This window comes from Staurois parvus, unplaced genomic scaffold (genome assembly GCF_062004578.1).
Source record: "Staurois parvus isolate SC_StPar_1 unplaced genomic scaffold, SC_StPar_1.0 ptg000160l, whole genome shotgun sequence".
Taxonomy (NCBI): Eukaryota; Metazoa; Chordata; class Amphibia; order Anura; family Ranidae; genus Staurois; species Staurois parvus.
In genome coordinates this window covers 663,885-687,633 of record NW_028317956.1, presented here as the reverse complement: position 1 = coordinate 687,633, position 23,749 = coordinate 663,885, and the positions used below count along the sequence as shown (strand labels likewise).

General features: G+C 41.5%; 1 protein-coding gene, 1 long non-coding RNA gene and 1 pseudogene across 3 annotated transcripts in view; 2 read left to right on the top strand and 1 right to left on the bottom strand.

Annotated features, from left to right (window-relative positions):
- Positions 1-472: 472 nt before the first annotated feature.
- LOC149463057 (uncharacterized) lies at positions 473-6,722 on the bottom strand. The gene is made up of 2 exons (XR_016312520.1): positions 6,421-6,722; positions 473-620 (listed from the first exon to the last, which is right to left on the bottom strand). It is a non-coding gene; the product is annotated as an uncharacterized LOC149463057 (long non-coding RNA).
- C1QTNF12 (C1q and TNF related 12) overlaps positions 3,336-23,749 on the top strand; it is a 120,388-nt gene continuing 99,974 nt past the window's right edge. Inside the window, exon 1 of one of the 2 annotated variants that reach the window (XM_089675931.1) lies at positions 3,336-4,426. In XM_089675931.1, the coding sequence (XP_089532057.1) occupies positions 4,241-4,426 (186 nt within the window). In that variant the 5' untranslated portion in view covers positions 3,336-4,240. The remainder of the gene's footprint in view (positions 4,427-23,749) is intronic. The other variant, XM_089675930.1, reaches the window with a different exon arrangement.
- Positions 14,362-14,532, top strand: LOC149463056 (U2 spliceosomal RNA; annotated as a pseudogene).

The window sequence follows — 23,749 nt, the reverse complement described above, 5'->3', positions numbered from 1 at the left end:
TTCTGGAATACTGGCAAAAGAAGACCTCTAAATAACTAAAAAAGGCATGCATTGATATGCAAGGACACACAGATGTGAATGGGATACAAGGGAGAGTGGAAATGTGATTTCAGTGCCTCTGTTGTGAACTTTGAAGATACACTTCTCCACAATACCTATAGTTACAGTGGTGAATAAAGGCTTTTTTTAATGTTTGTTAGGAATATGTAGATACTTTGAGGTCTCCCACATCTGACAATGTTTGTACTAAACAGAAGTGCTGATGATTTGCAGAGAACAATGAGCAAACTTTCAGTGCAGCAGTTTGTGGCAGCTATAAATTCATATTTATCTGTGCAGTCCTCCAGTTTTTATGTTATTTTCTTTGCTGCAGAGGTTCTACCAATACTCAAATAGCGGTGGAATATTGGCAAAATATGTCCTATCTAAATGCAGCAAGTGGAATTCCTATAAAAACAGTACATGAATCCTGTTATGTCACAACACACCTCTGCAGGTAATAACTTTATTTGTACAGCTTACTATACAAGTTTTGTAAAATAAAAGCTTAATTTCATAAAAATTACATTAGGTTATGATCTGTCATTTTTGCCAGATGAAGTGAACTCTGGAAGCTGTTCCTAAAAAGAGTAATCAAAAGGAATTAAAGACAAAAAGTAAATTTGTCAGGGTAGTGCATAGGCACAATTAAAAGTTATTTACAAGATTACAAATGTTCCCTTTTTGCATTCTGATCCACTTTAGGCATGCTGAGTTAGGCTTCCAATATTACAAGTAGTATTCTTGATTTTAGGCATTCTATTAACTGGCATTTCTGATGAGTTAGAAGGTAAAGGGTGCCTTGGTCCTTCACTTTTCTCCACAGAAGAACAAAAGGTCCAATGGAATTGTTGTGGGGGGCAGGTGCTCAATTGTAGGATGGACAAATATCTCCTAAGTCATTCTAAGTCATTCACAGAAAGATACCTACCCTTCTGTAGTTAGCCTACCTAAAAGGCCATGCTTTGGGGCCCCAATCTTATGTAAACCCGTTTCCATTTCCAGCCTTTGACACTGAAATCCTGCTTAAGAACAGATGTGTGCCAAGATATGTGCCACTAATTTTATTAGACGGAAAAGCTTATTCTGTTCCCCTGATTGATTTTGTTTTACTTCAATACATGGGGCTGAATTTCCTTTACTTTGTGGCTAAGTTCTGCCCCCTATCCTCTGCCATTCCTTGTCCAGTGAGAGTGCCATCATTGGCCACTGAGGTACCCTCAGTGGGCAGAGGAATGCTACTAAAAGCTTTTCTTGCTAATAAAGGTCATGACAAGCAGTTTGTAGTATGTGTATTTGTAGGCAGAACCTGAAAAGCCTAAGTTCAGTTTTTTTTTAAATCAGCACAAGGGGCAGTACTTACATTTAGTGCTTTGTGCTGGTGTTGTCCTAGTCGAAATCTTCTGTCCTGCACAGCCTCCCCATAGCCTTGTAGCGGTAACCTTCAGGTGCTACATGAGTTAATTTAGCCTCTGGACCTGTCATGGGCACTCCTCAAGAGTGAGGACTATACCGGCACTTTCCTCACCCCTCCCCCATTTATAGCAGCTGTACTATCGCTTCCAAATTTCCATCAATGATGAATGAACATGTGTTTGTTTGGGGGGAGTGGGGGATCTGTGGTGATTTAAAAAAAAAACAAAAACTAAACTTAGGCATTAAAAACTTACAATGGAGCAGTTTTCGTTAAAGCTGTATTAACCCCAAAATGTAATATATTGCTGCTTGCCAGTCATTTGATGTGGTGGCCGTATTAGTTTTCATTTTAGGGTTTTTCCCTCTGTTTTCACCTGGTGATCTAGCCAGTAACACAAGTGCTCCCACTCTGGATGGGGCATAGCAAACAGCAGTATTGTCAGTGGGGGGGTAGTGTTAAATGTATAAGCAGATTTGAAAAATAAATACAGTTACAAATTGAAATCAAACCCAACTGACATTTCATAATTGGCTACAGCTGTTTTTTTTCCTTTTAGGATAAAGGTTTTGTATGAATAAATAAAAGCTGATCATTGTAAGCACCCCTGCCAGTGTTCAATGGGTTGTCTCTTAGAGGACTTTTTTTCTCAGGTGCTGGTATTCCCCCCTTCTCCCCCTTGTTTGCGCCTCCTACCCACCCCTGAGCACCATCCCTTGCTTCAAACTCATATCCACCCAGTACAGCTGCTTTTAGAGCACACATAATCAATTTGTATGGAATTTGTTAATGATAAAAGAAAAAAACAGTAACATAAATCCTCTGCAGCCAGCAACAACAGATCCTCCCAGCAAGAATAGATTATACCAGGGAAAATTGATCCACCTCAGCAACAATAGATACACCTCAACAGCAATAAATCCCTCCAGCAACACTAGAATCCCTCAGCAACAATAGATCCACCCCATCAACAATAGATCCACCCCATCAACAATAGACACTCACTAACAGCATCAGATTTCCCAGCAGCCAGCATCAATAGACCCTCCAGCACACCTCAATAGTCTTTCCCATTACATACTTTCAGCGCTGGAGGTACTGGAACAGCATTCCCCCCTGTTCCCGCAGAAAAGAAAGTCCTAGTCTCATCCCTGTAAACTGATACATTGGGAAGAGAGCTTGTTCTTTAAAAAAAACTCAGGCTTACTGGCTGGATCACCAAATGAAAATAAAAGAAAGAATGCCTAAACAAGAAAACTGTAAACTGCAATATAATATTTCTATTATATTTTAAATTACTGCTTTAATAGATAAAATGTCTTTTTATGCTTTTTGTATTTAAAGCCATCACTTCTCACCCCATCGTGTCCCACAAATGTGGCATCAAAGGAAAAATTCCTGGTCCACATAAAAGGTTGCCCACCTCTGCTACAGCCAGCCGTGTCTGCAGGCTTTCCATGCAAACAAGCATAATGTGCAAATTTTACACAAGACACTTCTAGAGCTTGCATAGACATAAGGAAACATACATTTAGTTACATACTATTTACTTTTGGGTATTTTATTCCCTGCTTTCCACTATCCTCTTTTTTTCCCCTCAAAGGTAACATTAGTCTATAAGGGTTAAATACTAGACATTCTTCTTTTCTTATTCCGTGTTTCATTTGTCATTTTCATAAACAGTTGCTTTGCCTCAGGTTACAAAAAAAAAAGAAGAAAAAAAAAAGGTTTTATGGGTCATTAAAATGTGATTAGCATCTCTCTGGAGAGAGGCTGAACTGGGCTTATCAGCTCTGTTTTAATAGGGTTGTTAAAAAACTAGGATTGACAGAAGAGCATGCGAGGCCCCTCCTTCTCTCTCAAGTAGCAGCTACAGGAATGAAGGATATATTTGGTGAAATGAACAGCCCTGAAGAACAACTGCCAATTTGCAGTTGGGGAGAGAGACAGTGAAGACAGAGGAGACTGGGACAGAGAGTATAAAAATATTTCACTATCTTCCTGAACAATCACTGCAAAAGCCACATTTATCCAAGAAACCAGAAGCCTTTTTTAAATATATTTCACTGGACTTATTTTGTACATTTTTGCTTTCTTTTTTTTTGTATCTTTTTAATTATTTTAATATACCGACAGCTGGTTTAACAAAGCTGAGATGTATTGTATCAGACCCTTTTCAAAATAATCACTGCACAAGGTGTGTTACCTGCAAAAGGACGTACGTTATACTAGTTTTGTGATCTGTTCCTGAGCAAACACGTGGAAAAACTGCAAAGTGTGGATGGTGAAGTCTTTAGAAACCTTATCCTGAAAGGAGGCTGAATAAGAGGCTTGAGCTACAGGTTGTGGAGGCAACCGGTTATCATCACAGATTAGGATGACTAGCGGTCAACAAGATGACATTGTCGTATTGTCCACCTGGGTCTAGACCTTGATGCTTATCAAAGAGGAGTGTCTACACTGATGGGTCTCTATGCTGGTCGATGTGGGCTGAGATGTCATCTTGATCCTTCGAAAAAGCTCCAGACTTCATAGTTCAGTGACTTTTAATTGCACACTTTTAAGACTTTTGAAGAAATTGATGGGAGAACTTAGCTTTCAGCCTTCCTCTGTCTTACGACCTGGTGGATTTAAGTAGATGTATGCTTTATCTTGACCCTCTTTTGTCTTGGCAAGTGCTTATCTATAGAGGTAGATCACTTTCCACTTGCTTTATCCCATTCAGCATCTTCTTTAAATATTTGGAGCTTCTTACTGTTCAGCTTTGTGAACCTTTGAAGGATCTATATGTTCCAGGACATAATGAGGTGTTGGATATGGCTCCTGGTAGCCACTGTACTGTGCCAACAGCTTACCATTTTCCAGGTCCTGGCAGCCAGAAAAGAACGCAAAAAGGGAAAAGACCCACATCAGTTCATTGATCCTTTAAATCTTACGCTGTCCAACAGTGAGGAGTTATATGATCCTGACAAGGTACGTGTGTGATACACAGACACTTCCATCACCCTTTTCATTCTGCTGCAAGCTTGTGCTTGTGTTTATTCTAAAATGACCATTGTTCCTTTGGTGCATTTCAGCATTTAGTAAAGTAGGCATCTGCCTAAGGTGGTGCTTATGAGGGGGGTGACATAAAAATATTTTGCAATAATTATGCGTTTTTTTCTCTGCATTTGTCTGCTTCTTGCTGTACATGTGTTCTGTCACTGATATGCCCAAAATATGTTCATAAATAATATGGGGATGCATCCAGGTATCCCATTTCTGTATTATATTAAATGTAAAAGTAGATAGTCAGTAACCACCTACTTTTTCTGTAAAAATAGTAAAGGGAACCTACTAGTGGAGGATTCCTCTTATTTTGCACATATTTGGCCATTTTTATGCATTGTGACCTTGTTTAATAACAAGCTACAAATAGCAAAGATGAAAGTGCAATAACTTTTATTGACTAGAGAGATTTTAACTGCCAGATGGTCTAGTGGTAATAATAATTTGCCTGGTTGCTGTCAGTTAATGCAATGTGGGCATTGCTTTTTTAGCTTTCTATATAAACCCATCTGAGGATGTGGTGGCATCGACTCAGTGCAGGAACCTGTACAGACATGGTTAATAATTAATGTTATATGTATGACATACTTGTTTTACAGCTGTGAAAAAAGGTTGTTGGTACTTGTTTTTTGGCAGCCATGCACTGCCTTAAATCAGTCTCCTCTCTTGGACCAGGCAGGCAGGGAGGGGGTCAAGCCCTAGGCAATAATAAGCACTCACAACTGACCCTAGAGCTTGCTGTCTTCTGTAAAATTTTCTAACACGCTGTAAAATTTCAGAGGCTAACTGAGGATTGCTCCCCTTCAAGATTCTCGAATGTCTGAATTATCAATGTCAAGCTTGAAATTCTCTACATTTGTGATTGCTCCCTTGTGCTGCATTCATATGGAACCCAAGTCAGGGATATAAGCTGAATAGGTCATTTCTGTCACTTTCTGGGTGAAATCTGACAGTCTTTGGAAAGTGGTAACGACATGTACACGTGCCCTCTCATTGACTGGCATGGCTTTTCCGCTTAGAACTTATACTGAACATATGTTTTACTACCGCCACCAGGCAGTCGTGAAGTTACGCTACTCTGAGCAGTGTCATCTTTCTTTGCTTGATCCAGCAGACCCTTTGCTTTTCACACAGCTTGCCATGGAATAAGATGAGCATGGGTGAGCAGTGGTAGCTTCAAAGTAAATACAACAACTGGGTAGGGACCCTGAATTGGGGTACCTTCCCATTGATCTGAAGGGGATTAGTTGTACAGGTCCTTACTGAAATTAGAAAGATTCTTCATGGTACCCATTCAAGGGCAAAAATGATGAAGGTGATTCTAAAGTTGCCCATGGGCTTTTTAGGGCAATCGTAAATGCATCCACAGTCTGGCTGCCCTTGGGGCAAGCTACCTGCATAGTGCTTCAGAGTCAGTTTTAAGCATTTTTGTGAATGGAAAGGGGCAGAGGAGCTGCGAACAGGAAGCTGTGAGAACGCAAGCTATTTAAACAAGATTTCTAACCCATTGATAACTATTCGCCCATAGAATGGAGGATAGGGGTACCCCATGCACTTGTAAGCATCACCCAATCTGGTCAAAAAAGGTGACTATTTTATTGTGCAACGATCAGATAAAAGCCCAATAACTGCATACCAGTTCTAAGAGTACATTTGGACAAATGTGGAATTTTGCCCATATGTGATCACTATTCCTCCTCAATATGACTTAGCTGTCCAAAAAATTAGATTTAACACACCTGAATTAATTCACCAATCTAATACAATTGTTATTTGCCATAATAACCATTATTTTAAGCAATGATAACAGATGAGAGCTAAAAGCCATAGTTACATTTTTGAAAATGATTGTTATCCAAAAACACATGAGTTGAGCCTAATATAAAATGAAATAACAAAATGTAAAGATGGATATCTACCATAAACATCTGGTTGCCTGATGCCTGTCAAGGAATTGGTGGTTCGTGGGTGCACATAGGGTGCCAAAAAGGATCACTTCCGACACTGAGATCGTCCAACTTGGCAGTAGGTGTATGGGAAATTGGGCATCTCTGTTGTCAACTGAATGTTGAAACAAGCCTGCAAAATTAGACCGAGGGAAAGAATCAGAGGAGATCTCTTGTTAGCTTCTTGAGGTTTATGTCTACTTTCTCTTTTCAGTATATGGGCATAGGATTTACAAGATGACCTGTACAGTTGTCTGTCACTTCTTATTGGGCAATGTATTACTTATGATAGCTCCCATTCCATGAAAACTCCTCCAGGACTGTGATTTGTGTAGCCTGAAGGAATGAATGGGAGACACTGTGAGACAGAGAAAGGCTGGCCAGGAAGAGGTAGAGGGGCTGTGAACAGGGAGAGGTGTGCAATTCAGCGTAAAGAGGATGAGATAATGAGAGTGAACATGTGGAATGAAAGGGATGCATTACAAGAAGCCAGAGCTGTTTACGTTGTGGGGAGAACAGGAATGCAGTGCAGTTATGGACTGAGGAAGGTCCCTGTGACAGAGATGTTTTAAATAGCTCTGGAACCAGAAAGATGCCATGCCAGTTTCAAGTGGTGGAATGTGTACATAGGAGAGAGATGCCAGGCCTGAGGAGGGACGAGCATCAGATAGAAATGTGTGTAGCGAAGAACTCTCAACCTATCGATCTCTTTCTCTCTCCTGACAGGAGATCACAGAGCTACTTTAAAGTGGACTTTATAACAACTGTACAAGTCTGTATGAATAAATTATTGACATGTCACAATATACAGCAACTGTATCATTTTTTAAAGCTGTACATTTCATCACTGAAAAGTCATCCTTGAGCTACAGTCAAGTAACTTTGCCTAGGCTGAAGTGTCATCAGTCTGGTGCAGGGAGTAGGAAGGATTTTATTTGTCTCCTCTCCCTCAGCAATCAAACTGCAACATTGTTACTTAGGTCTGCAGGGGCTAATTTGTGTCAGACATTTATGAACACAGACAAGAAATGCACAGGCACCAGGATTTACCTGTCTGAGCCAGCATCTTGGTCCAGAGAGCAGATGCTGATTCTGAATAATGCCTAAAGAAAGATGGCACCATCCTTCGCTAGAGAAAAGCAGATGAATGTGTTTTCAGGGTAAGTACTGTGATCTCTGTGAGAGGTAATAAATATCTTGAAGTGTTACACTTGTGCTGCTTCATCCTCTAACACTCCAACCCTGCTCTACAGGGGCTGCAAGAGGCAAATACCTGGTCAGATTCAGCTACCAGATTATAGTCATAAAATGAATTTAATGATAAATTAATAATTATTAAAGTGTATTAATTTATGTCCTTCATATTTCTCTAGAGTTCAGTTTTAAGACCCCAGTCCCCAACTTTAAAAATTGCAGCTAAAAGCACAGCAAAAGGAAACGTCATATAAAGACATAACAGTAAATCAAAGTACATGCACAGGATCTCAGCTACAAGCAACATATACAGTACATTTCATTAGAACAGATCCATGCTAAAAGTACAGCAATTAACAAACATCAATACACATGGCTAGATATCAGAAAAAACCTTCAGCTGCCATGCGGACTCTCAGGATCATGTGGAGGTGGGAATTATAACATTTCGGAGGAAAAAACCCTCTTTTGCGAGTGAGATCCAACTTAGGTGGATTCCCACGTTGTGATGCATGTTACCTGTGTGTATGTGTGTTACCATAGCACAGAAGCTTAAATCGGCCCTAAAACCGACCTTAATTGATTGACTGGTCCCTGCCCAGACTGAATTGGAATTAGTCTTTACCACTTTGACTTCCCATGAGTTGTGATTTTTTTTTTAGCACTGAACAACAACTTCCAGTAAGATGTGTCAATCACAAAGAGACCAGTGAAGAGGGTGGAGGAGCAGCTGCTGTCATCACTGATAAGATCCCTGTCTCACTTTTTAGCCAGAAGCTAGTTCTGTGTCTCTGTTCTAAACATGTGTTATCTAACTTCAGATCAATACAATGAAAACTGGAAATGAAGAAAATGTTGATTACTATAGTTAATTTCAGTTTAAAAAGTTAATATGGTTTAAAAAAAATGGAGCCTCGTGTATAAAGAGCGCCTGTGTTGCCACAGCAAACAGTCAGATTCCAGCTGTCATTTTTTTAGCGTATGCAGTAAAATGTAGATGAAAAGAGAGGCGGTTCACCAGCGTAGGAGGCCAAGTCTTATTTCATTGCACTTGAGCCCAGGGGCTTCAAAGTGTGTCTCTGCTTCTCTATGACTTTTAATAGTAAATACAGACATCTTTATCTTTTTGATTTTTCACATTTTTTTAATTCCAACTATTTTTTTCTTTCTTTTTTATAACAACAGGAGGGGAACTACGACAACACAGAGACCTGCCTCTTGTTTACAATTTATTTGCATGAGCATAGGCTTTTTATTCTATTACATTTTCTCTCTAGTTTTAAAAATGTAACCTGCTGCAGCTTTAATTAGACTCTTTTTTTTTACAGTCTGTGGAAAGTACACCTGTTTTGGCTCCATGTTTAAAAAATTTTCAATCCCTCTTTTCTGATTTTGTGCAGTGACCATTAAAAACCCTACTAGGAAAAAAAGCAATATATATGTGAAATAAAGCCTGAAGTAAAACCGTGCCATTGCGTAAAATAAATAGATACAGAAGGATTGCATTTCAGTAAACTCTATTTTCACTCAGCTGTTCCTTTTTGGTGCTCTGTAATAAAATAAAAATACAATTTCCATAACCTTGGGTAGTTGCCAGTTTCCCCCATAAGCTAAGGTTAGTCTCTCTTCTCATTAACTGCATGTCTGAACCTTGATTTCATGAAGCTTGATGTTACGAATGGACCAACCCCCAATACCCCCCCGATCCCCTGTTTTGACAGCTAGCTGGGGATCTTCTCCCCCTGCCAGCTGTCAGAATTTTAAAAAAAACATGGCCGCGTAGGGCTCCGACTGCTCGGCTGCGCCAGTCATTCACAGTATTCTCTGAATGAGGAAACTATAAGTTCCGACAGCTGCTTGTAGTTCTCAATGAACTATCCCGGTGCTGTTTAGTACTGTGTACTTCATAGAGTCTTCATGTCAGTGTGTACCTACTTGCTTGTATGAGGTACAAGCACACAAATACACTGACAGGACTGACAGGTCTGCATGGCATGGATCTGCTATCGCTGGTGGGATGCATTACAGGCTACCAAAACAAAAAAGAGTAAATTCATATTTTTTACCTGCATTCATTATTTTTTTATTAAAAAGTGAACTTATCCTTGAACCAGTGCTACAGGGAGCTATAGGGTTCTTCTAGTGCAGTGGTCTCCAAACTGTGGCCCGGGGGCCAGATATGGCCCTTTGCTTGCTTATATCTGGCCCTTCGAGCACTTTTTCTCACACTGGTGCATGACACTATTCTTCCCACTGACACTAACAAAGGGGCAAAACTACTATTACTGACATCAACAATGGGGCACTATTTCTCCTGTTAACACCAACGATGAAGCACTATTCCTTCCCCCTAATGCCAAAGATGCATTGTTTACTCCCACTGACGGTAGTACAATTTCTACTCCCAATGGCCACAGTCTGGCCCCCTTGAAGTCTGAAGGACAGTAAACTGGCCCTTTGTTTAGAACGTTTGGAGACCCCTGCTCTAGAGGTTACTAGGGGTTCCTTGAACAGTGCTTGATTGAATTTGCATGAATCCAATTTAATTTGCCAAGAGCAAGTGTCAGGGGACCAGCTGAGCTTTTCTTCCAATTTTCAGGTATTTACCCAGTGTCACCAACTGATCTTTTTAGTTGTCTGTAAGAGGGGTATTCTTCCCACTGACCAGTAATGTACATTGGCCATTTTCCCAGTGTGGAAACCAGTAAAAGGGGCACCTAACTCACCGACCTCCCAGTGTTTGTGAATCCTTCTCCTACTGACCGCAAATGTAAAGGGTCATTCTTCCAGTGACCACCAAAAAGGGGGCACCCCACTCACTGACCACCAATGTTAGAGGGACCTTCTCCTACTGACTATCTATGTAAGGGAGTTTTTCTCCCATGGGCCACCACTGTAAGTTGTCCATTCTCTTTCTCTCAATAAACACTTGAGCTCCAGCGATGTATAAGTAGGTCACTGGACTTTCGGTGGTTATGCTGGGATGATGTCTGCAGCTGCAGGCATCATCCTAGTGCCTTTATTTGCAGCCAATGGTCGGCATTCTTGTAATAGTGATTGAAGCTGCTAACTAGCCGCTCTATCGCTATTACAAGAAGCAAGAGGGGACATCCAACCCTCTCAAAGCCTTCCGGCACTTGCTCGGGATCTACCGTCCCACCCCACGTGGAGACCCGAGTGGCATGACGGAAGCCATTTTTAAAAAGTCAAAAGCATTTGAAAATACCAACCTTGGTGTTTTGAATGCTTTTAAGTGCAGCGGGGACCCAAGATCTCTCCATAAACAGTACCTGTTATGTGCCTATTGACCAAGTTATCAAAAGAAAAAATGAAAGCAACAGTGTATAAAAAAAATAAAATAAGTCAGTCCTGTACAAGCACAAACAGCGAACATCCCACATCCCATACATGTGAGGTATCACTGCAAATGTAAGATCATGGGCAGTAATTATAGCTCCAAGCCTCCTCTGTAATTCTAAAGTGGTAACCTGTAAAGGCTTTTAAAGTGTCGCCAATTGATAGTAAAATGTGCGTAATATGTCGCCATGGGTGTGTGCAATTTTAAAGCATGGCATAATTGGTATCTATTTACTTGGTGTAACATCAGCTTTTATATTTACAAAAAAAATGGGTTATGTATTGTGTTTTTTGCATTAAAATTCAAAGTGTAATTTTTCCCAAAAAAATTATTTAAAAAACTGATGCACTAATACTGTGTGACATAAACAAAATTGCAAAACCTACCAATTTATTCTATAGGTCCTCTGCTTTAAAAGAATATATAACGTTTGGGGGTTCTAAGACATTTTCTAGCAAAAAATACTGATTGCAACATGTAAACAAAAAGTGCTAGAAATGGATTGGTCTTCAAGTGGGTAACTACCAACACTTGCCCATGGATGTAAGAGGGAATTACTCCACTGACCACCAATGTAAGGGTGAATTTCTCTAATGACCACCCATATAAAATGACACTACAATTTTCTAGTTTTTATCATGATTTTTTTTCATTTAATGACATTAGAGAAAATCATTTTGTTTTTAGAGCAGTGCAGAGTTAAAATATGACCTGTCCTTTGCGCTAAATATATAAGGTTGCTTCTAATCTCACTAACATACCTTGAGCTGTAGACATAATGTTTAGCTTGAGTTCTTAGAGAAGTGAAAATGATTTCAGGGGTTCCTCTGTGGTGAAAAGGTTGAGAAAGGCTGCTTTAGATTCTTACAGCTGGCTTTATATCAGGACGCTCTGGTACACTGTTGGCCATTTGGCAGGATATGCCTAGTCAATTCATCATCTACTTTACATCATAGTTGAAAGGAGTGATTCCTTTATAGTCATGCCAGCTATATAGTTTTAAAGTTGAACACTGAGGAAGTATAAAAACATCTCTTGCAGAGAGACCCCACACTGCAAGGGTTAAATTCTTTGTCTAAGGAAACGTTATAAAGAAGTTTTACTGTTCTTACCCCTCACTCTTGCAGGGTTCTCTTTTTCTTGTGACCAGTCCCTTGAAGCCAATTGTCTTGTTGCTATTTCTCTGTTGTAATTTAAAGTCGACCACATACAATATAGGACCAGCATCCCTTCATTTGTAAATGGGAACACCAAAGGCCCAAGCACAACTCGGGGGAAAGAACCCCACTGCAAGGGTAGTTTTTCAATTTTCCTCAACTTTATTTACAGGCTACTCATTAGAGATTTCTGGCTATGTGTGCCTAATGGACTGAATTTGTTACTGGAATGAAAAGTGATGGAAAATCCAAAAATTTGCTTTGCCCCTGCAACAGAAGGTGAGAGGAAATCTTTCCTTTCAATAAATTTTATTGAGGATTTTTCAAGATTGGAGAGTACAAACTCAACTACTGTCTTGTATACAAATAAGGTATAACAATAAGTCCTCAAGCACACTGGACATTTTTACAGCGGCTCTTTTTGGCTTTTGACGGTTTTTTCTACAGCCAGAAAACTCCCCAGCATGTTATCCTATGTGTCCATGCACACAGACTGTAATCAACGTTTTTTTGGCAGCTGTGTTTTTTGGCTGGAAAAAAGCTCAGAACTAGTGGGTTTCTAGAAGAGTTTTTTAGCTGTAAAAATGCTCTAATGCTGAAAAACATGGTAAAACGTGGCAAACCGGTGTTTTTGAATGTTTTTTTTCAAGCTAAAAACGCAAACGCGAAAAAATGCGGCAAAACGTCGCTAAGCACTTATGCAAAAATGCTGAAAAACTCACATTTTTAATGTGACCTTACACAGCTAACGTTACCAGCGTTATTAAAACACCCAGTGTGCATGAGGCCTAAGAAGTAACATTGCAAAAGCAGTCCTGCATAGATAAAACATATCTATGATTGATGAGAATGTAACCAGTATGTCAAAGAGTAACATCAACCTTATCATGTCAATAATATCAGCAGAAGGAGCAAATAAGGGACTATACACCTATTGCCTAACTTCTGGCAAAAACAAAAGAAATAGTGGCATTATGAATGCACAAAGTTCAAACCAGAAAATATATAGAATACATCGTAATTCATCCCTGCGGAAGAGCCAAGAGGGGAAAAAAAAGGGGAGAAGGGGAAAGGCGAGAGAGTTGAAACGAGAACATCCAAAGCGCTTAGGGCTCGTTCACACTTGGCTGTTTTACCAACGCTTGCCAAACGCCCCTATAGCGTTTGGCAAGCGTTGGTCCGGCGTTTGTGGGGCGTTATTAACGCTCGGCAAACGCTCCGCAAACGCCGCATGCGCGGTTTAGTGGCAGTTGCTAGGCGTTTGCCGAGCGTTAATAACGCCCCACAAACGCCTATAATACAGTTTGAGTGGTATTACCGCTCCGCAAACGCCCCGCAAACGCGTCGCAACCGCACCGCAAACGCCGGCCGGGCGTTTGCGGAGCGGCACCATAGACGAGAATAGGAGGCTTCAAAGCCTCCTGACTCGACCAGAGGCGTCCGTTTTGCCGCGACGCAACGCGACGCAAACGCTCCCGTTAGAACAGCACCATGTGCTGTAATGTGCAGAATTGGCAGAGGCGTTTGGGAAGCGGTAAAAACGCTTCCCAAACGCCTCTCTGCCGCCTGCACACAAGGCTAGTGTGAACGTAGCCTTAAACCTGGACTATGAGTCTTCTGAAGTTATAATGAAGTAAAACTGCCTATGGGCATATTGAATCCATGGAGTCCATATTTGAGGAATCTCTTGTTGGTTTCAGAAAGAGGAAATCTTTCAATGGGGACACGTGCTGGTGGTAACTGTGTTAGAGGGGGTTTCCCCTGACTTTGGAAAGATTTTCATTCATTTTCTGTTATGTATCTGTAACAGTAAGTAACAGAAAAGCTCCCCAATGGGATACAGATTGCTAAAAAGAAAATACACAGGGGTTTTAACTATTTCTTAACCTCTTCGCACCGGCACCTCCCGGCCCTTTAAGAGTTTCAGAAGCTGGGAGGCAGGGTGGGGTTTTAGGGTCATGTGACCGCTGTGATTCGCTGTCATGGCGGTCACATGATCGGAAAAGGTCCCGATCAAAAGGGGAGATCCGGACCTTTCCGGGAGTCGCAGACATATGTGCAGGGCGTGCACTTTCAGAACATATGTATTTTCTAATTGCACGCAAATATGCGGCCGCTCGGCGTCAAGGCCCAGACACCGAGAGGCCGCATATTTGAGTGTGATCGGCGTCAAGGGGTTAAGCTTTCCATTAAAAATGCTTGGCTATCGCTTCTCTGGCTTTTGGCTAAGATCAAGTGTAGTATCTGTTCTTATCAGTTTGATATCTGATATGTCCATTATCTGGGAACCATATGTATTAATTGGATCTTTAAAAGAGATTGCTTTGTCCACATCACTGATCACATTGCAGTGCCTCCAGGATCAGTTGACAAAAAAAAAAGTTTGGCATTTTGATTGTCACAAAAACAGATATCTCCTTTGGAAGTTTTTGCCTTATCTTCTGTGACAGCTCAAGGGGGAATGGGGGTTCAGAGAGGGAGGGGATAAAGGGGGCAGGAGTCATATGGTGTTGGAGCCTACACAGTACACATGTTAATTAGGTATGAGGTTGGGGTTCTGCGCTAATATACCGTATTTTTCGCCGTATAAGACGCACCTGACCATAAGACGCACCTAGGTTTTAGAGGCAGAAAACAGGAAAAAAAAAATTCTGAACTAATGGACTGCAGACACAGTACAGGAGATGACCAGAGACTGCGGACAGCACAGGGATGACCAGAGACTGCGGACAGCACAGGGATGACCAGAGACTGCGGACAGTACAGATGACTGCTGACCTTTGGGGAAGTGGGGAGCGGGTACCTGAATTTGACAGGTACCCGCTCTTACTTCCGCAGAGTTTTTGTTTGATCTTACCTGTTCCTCGATCCAGCCGCGCGCTGTCTTCCCGGCTTCTGTAATGGTGCTCGGCATGACAGCCGGGTGCCCAGTGCGCATGAGCGAGAAGCACTTGCGCTTTGTGATTGGTCCGGCGGCTTCTGGGATCTGTCATGTGTCCCAGGTACCGCCTTACCATTCACAAAGCGCACCGCTTCTCGCGCATGCGCACTGGGCACCCGGCTGTCATGCCCAGTGCCCACACTACAGAAGCCAGGAAGAAAGCACGCCGCTGGATAGAGGAACAGGTAAGGTCCCGCTGCAGAGCTGAACGGCCGGCCCGGTATTCTGACACGGCCGCGGACCGGCCACTCCATATTCGCCTTATAAGACGCACTGACATTTCCCCCCCAGTTTTGGGGAAGAAAAAGTGCGTCTTATACGGCGAAAAATACGGTAGGTTTGGGGTAATTCCTGCACAATTAGGGATTCACGGTCCTGGTGGATTTTTTCACAGATTTACCAACAAGAATATTTTTCAAATCATAAAGCACTGCATGAACTATGGTCAACTGGCTTAGGAGGGATAAGCCAGCCCCTCACTATAAGAGGGATGCACAAACCTGCCAGTGTCATTTCATTGGAAACTGTTGTAGAGAAAGCTGACAAACTGCACAGGAAGAGATTAGGGTCACTTAGGAAACTGTACTTTAATTCCTACTGCTAGCTCTTTTGGCAATCAACACTTTTGTTGCCTTATTGTCTTTCATTAGAATTTATGGTTGGTTTGAGTTTAGCTGTCACTTCTAGCTGCTGCCCCATCCATACCAGACATTTTTATTTTGCTGTAAGGCTTCTTTCAAAAGAGGTTTTTTGTTTCAAGTGTCTTGGTGTTTTTTATTCTTTGTGATTTTTTTATGTTGGTCAAACTTTTTTTTATGTTTTTGATGCTTATGCTGATGTGGATCATTCACTATATCTGTTCTTTAAGCAGTCTTTTGTTCGAAGCATGTCACTGTATCAGTAGAAAGGGAAAAAAGGTAAGTGCAAGAACAGTGCGCACACACACACATTATATCACTCACATGCACCCCCTTTCCTCATAGATAAAATAAAAGGTTAGGCATATACCAGTTAGACCTATTATCCCAGTTTAAAAGTGTCTGGCTGATGATCAGTTTTACACTGCTGTATAAACAGCAGTATCTATTATTTTAGTAACACACCTGTCTATGCTATTTGTCTCTAGTACATTTTGACCTAATATTCCTGATTAAAACTAGAGTTGCACCAATACCGCTATCTGTATTAGTGCAGATACCGAGTACTTGAACTCGTACAAATGCTCCCGATACCAAAACCAATACCTTTCTGGTGCAATTTGAGCCCATACAAAATAAATGGGCTCAAATCATACTGCAAATAATTGCATGCAATTTGAACAGGAATGCGGTTCGATTCCTGTCCGAATCGCATTCATTTTCCTGCACAGCTCCTGTGTGAACCTAGGCTTGCCATAGTGACTTTGTGCCTGAGTTCACACAGAAGCTGCAAAAGATATCTATATTTGGTATCTGTGAATATTTGACTGAAAGCATTGGTACTTGTAATCGCCAGTAAAAAAACAGTATGGGTGCATCCCTAATTAAAACTGTCCTGCTGCTGGCCAGTTTTAGTGAGGAAGAACAACAAAAAGAAGCGCACCAACCTTGCGCATTACCTCAGTAACCAAAATTTATTGAATAAAAGAATGGTACTCACAAACAGCGAATAAAAACAGGCATGTAAGTCCTCAAAGGGACTTTAAAGGCAAGATGCAAATGCGAATCCCATCATGGAGGAAGCCACTCAGTACAGCTGACGCGTTTCGAAGGACAAGCCTTCTTCCTCAGAGCTCTTGCATCTTGCCTTTAAAGTCCCTTTGAGGACTTACATGCCTATTTTTATTCGCTGTTTGTGAGTACCATTCTTTTATTCAATAAATTTTGGTTACTGAGGTAATGCGCAAGGTTGGTGCGCTTCTTTTTGTTGTTCTTCCTCACAGTTTCGTTTGGGCTTCCCCAGCCTTGGTGTGGAGCTGCACGACCTTGTCTATTTCGGTGGTTCCTTCCTTTTTTGGAGTTTGTTCCATCTACTCACCACCGGTCTGAGTCATGGAGCGCAGGAGATATCGCATTTTGTTCATTGTGCTGGCCAGTTTTACCCTGCTGTATCCTCTTGTGATATCATAAGGGTTGTTAACACTTTCCCACTCCAGGGGAGCTGCTGGTGCCACATACAGCTTGCCATACAAGTGAATAACTGCACATGGCCATACTCTAGTAATAACCAATGCTTCTTCGATCTAACTTTGCTCATTAAAATTGCCCTGCTGCTGGCCAGGTGTACAATGCTGTGTCATATGTTGTCTCCTAAGTCTTGTAGTAAAATACCTTCCTATATTCTTTTTTTTCTCCTTCATTAAAAATGTCCTGTTGTTTGCCAGATTTATACTGCTTGACAGAAATTGGCCAATAGTAGAACAGTGTTGCATCAGTGAGAACAAGGACAGTCGCTGCTAAAATTTCCTGAAAGAAGCCTGCTGTATGTAAGCCAAGCTAATTGTAAGAGAAAAAAATTACCTTCACAGCCAAATATGCGTAGCCAGTGTATGCTGATTCTAACACTGTCTGTGAAAACTGTACTGTTCTTCCCCCAACCAGAAGTGTGAACAAGGCCTTAGGACACTGATGTGGTGTGGTTTGGCCTCTTTGCGGATGCAGTGCGTGTACTCATGGGTTTGGTGTGGGTTAGCTGTGCTTTTCCATGGCCTTCTAATATGTCCCATGGTTTTGTGCACTTTTTGAAAGCGCACCAAAATCCCTGTATGCAGGAGTTTTCGTGTGCTTTCAGAACATAATAGAAGTCAATGGTAAAGAGCAGCTAACACGTACCAAACCCACTGGAACACTGTGCAGCACCCACGGTGCGGTCAAACTGCACTGCATCAGTGTGAACAGGCTTATAGGTATGTATTACCTCTTGTATGTAGCAGTGGCGGACTGACCATTTGGAAACTCAGGCACTGTCCAAGGGCCCGGGGTCAGTAGGGGGCCCCATGAGATGCCCCTGGTACCTTTTCCATAGGCTTTGAGTTTGGGCAAGGACACAGGGGCCCCATGATCCCCTATTGCCCGGGGGCCCCATGAGTTGTCAGTCCGCCCCTGGTATGTAGTATTCCCTTGACAATGCCTTCATCTTTTTTTTACTGATAAAAGTGGGTTTTTTTAGGTATACTATTGATGTACAGTATATTGAGACATATCAGGAGTTTATTCATGCAGACTTCTAAGCTTAATAAACAGTCCACTTTATCCAGAGTTTATATTGCAAAACATAAATTTGGAAACCAAAATATCTGTTCTTGACTATTTTTAAATTTTGGAAGGAAATGACACTTCAAACAACTACTAATATTACAGTTGTTTTAAATTCATTTTTTTCTCATTTATCTACATATTTGTTATCCCATAATGACATAGTGAAAACAACATTTTAGAAATGTCTGTGAATCTATTAAAGAGAAAAAAATGAAATATCATATGTACTTAAAATATTCAGACCCTTTGCTCAGTACTTTGTTTAAGCACCTTTGGCACCAATTACAGCTTCAAGTCTTTTTTGGGTATGACGTGACAAGCTTTGCACACCTGGATTTGGGGATTTTCTGCAATTCTTCTTTGCAAATCCTCTCAAGCTCAGTCAGGTTGGAGGGGGACCGTCGGTGGACAGCCATTTTCAATAGACACTCTACGGCATTCGCAGAGTTTTACCTAAGCCACCCCTGTGTTGTCTTGGCTGTGTGCTTAGGGTCGTTGTCATGTTGGAAGGTAAACCCTGCGCCCAGTCTGAGGTCCTGAGCACAGGTTTTCATTGAGGATATCTCTGTACTTTGCTCCATTCTGCTTTCCCTCAACCCTGGACAGTCTCCCAGTCCCTGCTGTTGAAAAACACCCCCACAGCATGATGTTGCCACCACCATGCTTCACTGTTGGGGTGGTATTGGGCAGGTGATGAGCGGTGTCTGATTTCCTCCAGACATAATGTTTAGAATTGAGGCCAAACAGTTTAATCGTGGTTTCATCCAACCTCCCAGTCTAGGAGTCCTTCTGTTGTCTATTTGCAAACTCCAGGTGGGCTTTCATGTGCTTTGCACTAAGGAGAGGCTTCCTTCTATCTACTCTTCCATAAAGCCCAGATCAGTGGAGGGCTGCATTGATGGTTGTCCTTATGGAACTTTGTCCCATCTCTGCACAGGATCTCTGGAGCTCAGTCTGGTTCTTGGTCACCTCTTTTACTAAGGCCCTTCTCCCGCAATTGCTCAGTTTGACCGGGCGACCAGCTCTTTGAAGAGTCCTGGTTATGCCAAACTTCTTCAGTTTGAGAATAATGGAGGCCACTGTGCTCTTGGGAACCTTCAGTACAGCAGAATTTTCTTGTAGCCTTCCCTTGATCTGTGCCTTTCAGCAATCCTTTCTCTCAGCTCTGTAGGCAGTTCCTTTTGCTCTGATGCATTGTCAGCTGTGAGGCCTTTTATAGAGAGGTGTGTGCCTTTCTAAATCATGTCCAATCAATATAATTTATCACAGGTGGACTGCAATCAATGTGTAGAAACATTTCAGCAACAATCAAGAAAAATGGGATGCAGTAGAGCTAAATGTAAGGCATCAGTTTGTGATGCTTCTGAGATCATTCAGGATTCATTGACAGGTGCATTTGACCTGCAGTTGATCTAATTTTGACCTGTATTTGACATGCTTCAAGCAAGTTTTCCATAGGCCTGTATTGGAATACAAAACCAACAATAAGCCAATGAACATGGGCCCTTAATGTGCTATCTAACAGCTGCAACCTCTGTCTTCACTAAAGAGGGAGTGTAACCAAAAGCATAGTTCTACTGTCTTATGACCAAATTGTCTCCTGAGTAGAATAAAACTGACAGGATAACCTAGACACCATAAAGAGCAGTACGATAAACTGATTAGCAGGGGTGGGCAACTGCGGCCCTCCAGCTGTTGTAGAACTACAAGTCCCATGTGGCATTGCAAAACTGACAGTTACAAGCATGACTCCCAAAGGCAGAGGCATGATGGGATTTGTAGTTCACCAACAGCTGGAGGGCCACAGTTGCCCACCCCTGGATTAAAGTTAAAAGAAATATGGAGGCTATTGCTAAGTATCTAAAAATGTTAGCTGCCTGGCATTTTCTGGCTTCCATATGTTTGAAGCCACTAACCTAGACTAGACCAAACATTCAGAAGATGAATTCAAATCACTTGATCTGAATAACTTCCTATGAAAGAGTAAAGTTTCAGCATTCATATGAACCAGGCGATTTACCGGACTTTGGGGTTGATTTACTAAAGGAAAATAGAGTGTGTACTTTGCAAAATACAGTTGCAGTCTGCTGGTCACATGCAGTCTCCAAAGGAAAAAAAAACCTCTCTAGCTAGCAAGACACACCAAACTGAGCATGTGTAGGTGACTACTGAGTCAGTCTATATCAGGTGGTCATTTCAACAAGAGGAATGTCAGAGAAGTAAGGATCAAACAGCCTTTTTACACAATGTGCAGGATTAACTCCTTAGGTTCCACAGTGAGTATAGCAAGCATGCTTTACTGCGTATACAGACTGATTTTACTGTTGTGGATTTAGTAACAATTTAATCCACAATAAAGTTTATTGCAATACATGGCACAGGTGATAAGCTCAGCTCTACTGTTAAATGAGAAGCATATTGGAGGTAGAACGTGATGGGTCCTGTTTGGCTGAAACACACAGATGATGGAATACAGCCCAAGGGGAGCCTGGAGCAGTAAGATGTTCTGGAGTACCTGATCTGAATACTTGTTTTAAAGAAGTGGTTTAGAAAGTATTGGTTTCATTGGATTAGCATGACAGCCAGGCAACTAGAATTTTGAAAAAAAGAGCCACACATTTCTCCAAGGTTTCCTTGAAAAACTTAGTTACTATGGATACTACAGTGCTGTTTTTTCCAAAATGGAGAAGCACATGAAAGATGGTTTAATGGCTGCTTCACATGACAAAAAGCAGTAATGAAAATTTTTTAGGACCTCATATGCCGGTCTTAATCTTTTGGCAGTGTTCTGATGCCAGTACTGTGTAACGTGGCCAAAGGTTTTTATGACTGCTGCTTCTGGGATTAAATCCCATGTGCTCAGCAGGGTTGTGCCTTCTTCCAAACGTTTGATAACAAACATATGGCCTAGTGTGGTGGTGATGAGTTTAAGAGGGTACTTGATTTGTATATGTTATTTCATAGAGCAGGCATTCCCTTTTTAGTTTTCCTCCTTAGCACAGCAATTCCTTAGGCCCAAACTGCAGTTTCAGGTCTTAGTGATCCTTCTAAGAGTACTGGAACCCTTCCTGATGAGGAAAGAATCCTCTGCTCAAGGTTCTTACACATTTATCACCTCCCTAGCCACCTTCTGGGTGCTCCCTTCCAGGGACTGTCCAGGGAATGATAAATATGCAGCTGATCATTTGAATGTCCCTCCCTATGCTTTGGAAGCTTCTTCTAGAGGCAGGGAGAAGCAATCAAACTCTCAGCTTAGAAATCCTGTGCAGACCAAACAATCAACCGTCACTCCACACACTACAGAGGAGTCAAAAACACAATTTTCCTAGCAGCCTAACTGGACACAACCACTTCACTTACTATAATGGCACCAATAATTAAATTTGCCTAACAGCCTAACTGGGAGGTTGCTACACCTACATTGGTCCAGCTTGGCACAATGTAAATATGTATATCTTGTACATAATGGGCTGCTGTGAACGCTGGCAATTACTGTAGTAGTTGGTGCAACTATAGTGATAGCTGCAGTTTTTCTGCTCCTGCTCAGGTTCTATGTTAGTGGTTGCCCCACTGCACACTAAACAGAGGGGGCCGCTTGTTCAGAACCACCACCATTCATAGAGCGCCTTGTACTTTTTTTAATATGAGTTAATCTAAGATTGAATGAGTAGATATGTGGGGCAGTGACGCCACAATCTCCACCTCATCCAGTCAGAGAATGCCTTGAATTTATTGAAAAAATACAGGTTGTCCTATGAATGAAAGCAGTGCCAAGCGAGAGGCCCCATGTGGTCATTGTGCTGTGGAGCCGTCACTCGCATGGAACCTGAGCAGATGCTGAAAAATCACAGCTATCACTATAGTAGTGCTGACTACTGCAGCGATTGTCAGTTCACTGGGTATGAGATATTATTATTATTATTAATTTTATAATACAGGATTTATATAGCACCAACAGTTTGCTCAGTGCTTTACAATATACAGGGAGACAATACATCAACAATACAGTTCAATACAAGAGGGATAGGAGGGCCTGATCCTTGGAGCTTACAATCTACATACACTTACTTACTTTGTGCCAAGCTGCACTAGATGTAAGAATGCAATAAAAATAATTTCAGGAGTTCAGATTTATTTATTACAGAGCTGCATTAATTTGCGTTTTATGTATCTGGGAAGTCTAATTATGAGGTACCATTACTATAGTTCGTTATTTCACCAGACCTTATGGCAAAGTGCTGATTTAAACAGCGACCATCTTAATTGCTTGCTAGACACGCCTTTGAATTATGCTGTTTGCATGCCTGTGGTTAATTGGTACTCTTTGGCTGAGTCTGTAATTTTTGTATAATTAAATTTCAGACATATTAGCATAGGCATGATTTACTGTATTTGATTTATCATAGATTAAGCTGATTGTAATATAACTGAAATTCTAAAATTATATTGGATATGGCATGGTTTCTGGATCTTCATTTTTTCTTTTTTAAACAATGCTGGAGAACTGCAGAATTTATTGAGTGATAAGTATGTATACAGTATTATTATTATTATTTTGTTTATAGAAATCTGCACTCATCTGGAATAAGTTTGGGAACATTTGTGTTTTTATTTGTGATGAGCTTTGACCGTGCATTCTTAATTTTATTTTTGTTTCCTGTTGAGCTACCCGGATGGGATTGCATGGCTTGGTATTGCTCATTAAATGTTAGCCATGTGTCATCCCGAGGTCTTGAATCTAGAGCATAAATTCTCTTTTTATGGCTGCAACTCAAAAGGAGAGAAAGCGTTAAAACAACCCATTCCATGGCCAATGTTTCCACAAAACAGGGTCACTGGGGTGTGAGCTCAGTGAACAGAAGCTCTGCTATTCCCCAATTAGATGATGCTTTCTTGCTTCACAAAACAGCATAGATGGTGAAGGCAAGCTGTCAATCACACCTCTATTCTTCTATTGACAATCAATAGTTGTTTCTTCATACATAAGTGGCTATGTAGATGAGGGCTTAGCTACTGACTTTTGAAAGAAAGTTGAAATTTGCATATCGGTTACACCACTGTTTAGTTATAGAGCTCTCCAATCACCAATGTGCATGAGCTTTGCTGACTGCAGAGCTATAGATTTGACTTAGCAGAAGGTGTGTCATACTCAGGGGCGGACTGACCATTTGGAAACTCGGGCACTGCCCGAGGGCCCGGGGTCAGTTGGGGGCCCCATGAGATGCCCCTGGTACCTTTTTCATAGGCTTTTTTGAGTTTGGGCAAGGACACAGGGGCCCCATGATCCCCTATTGCCCGGGGGCCCCATGAGTTGTCAGTCCGCCCCTGGTCATACCTCTACAGAAAGACTACTTCTTCCCCTCATGGGGGTGTGCATGCTGGGAAAGGTTTAGACATTTTTAACTAGGCTCCTACA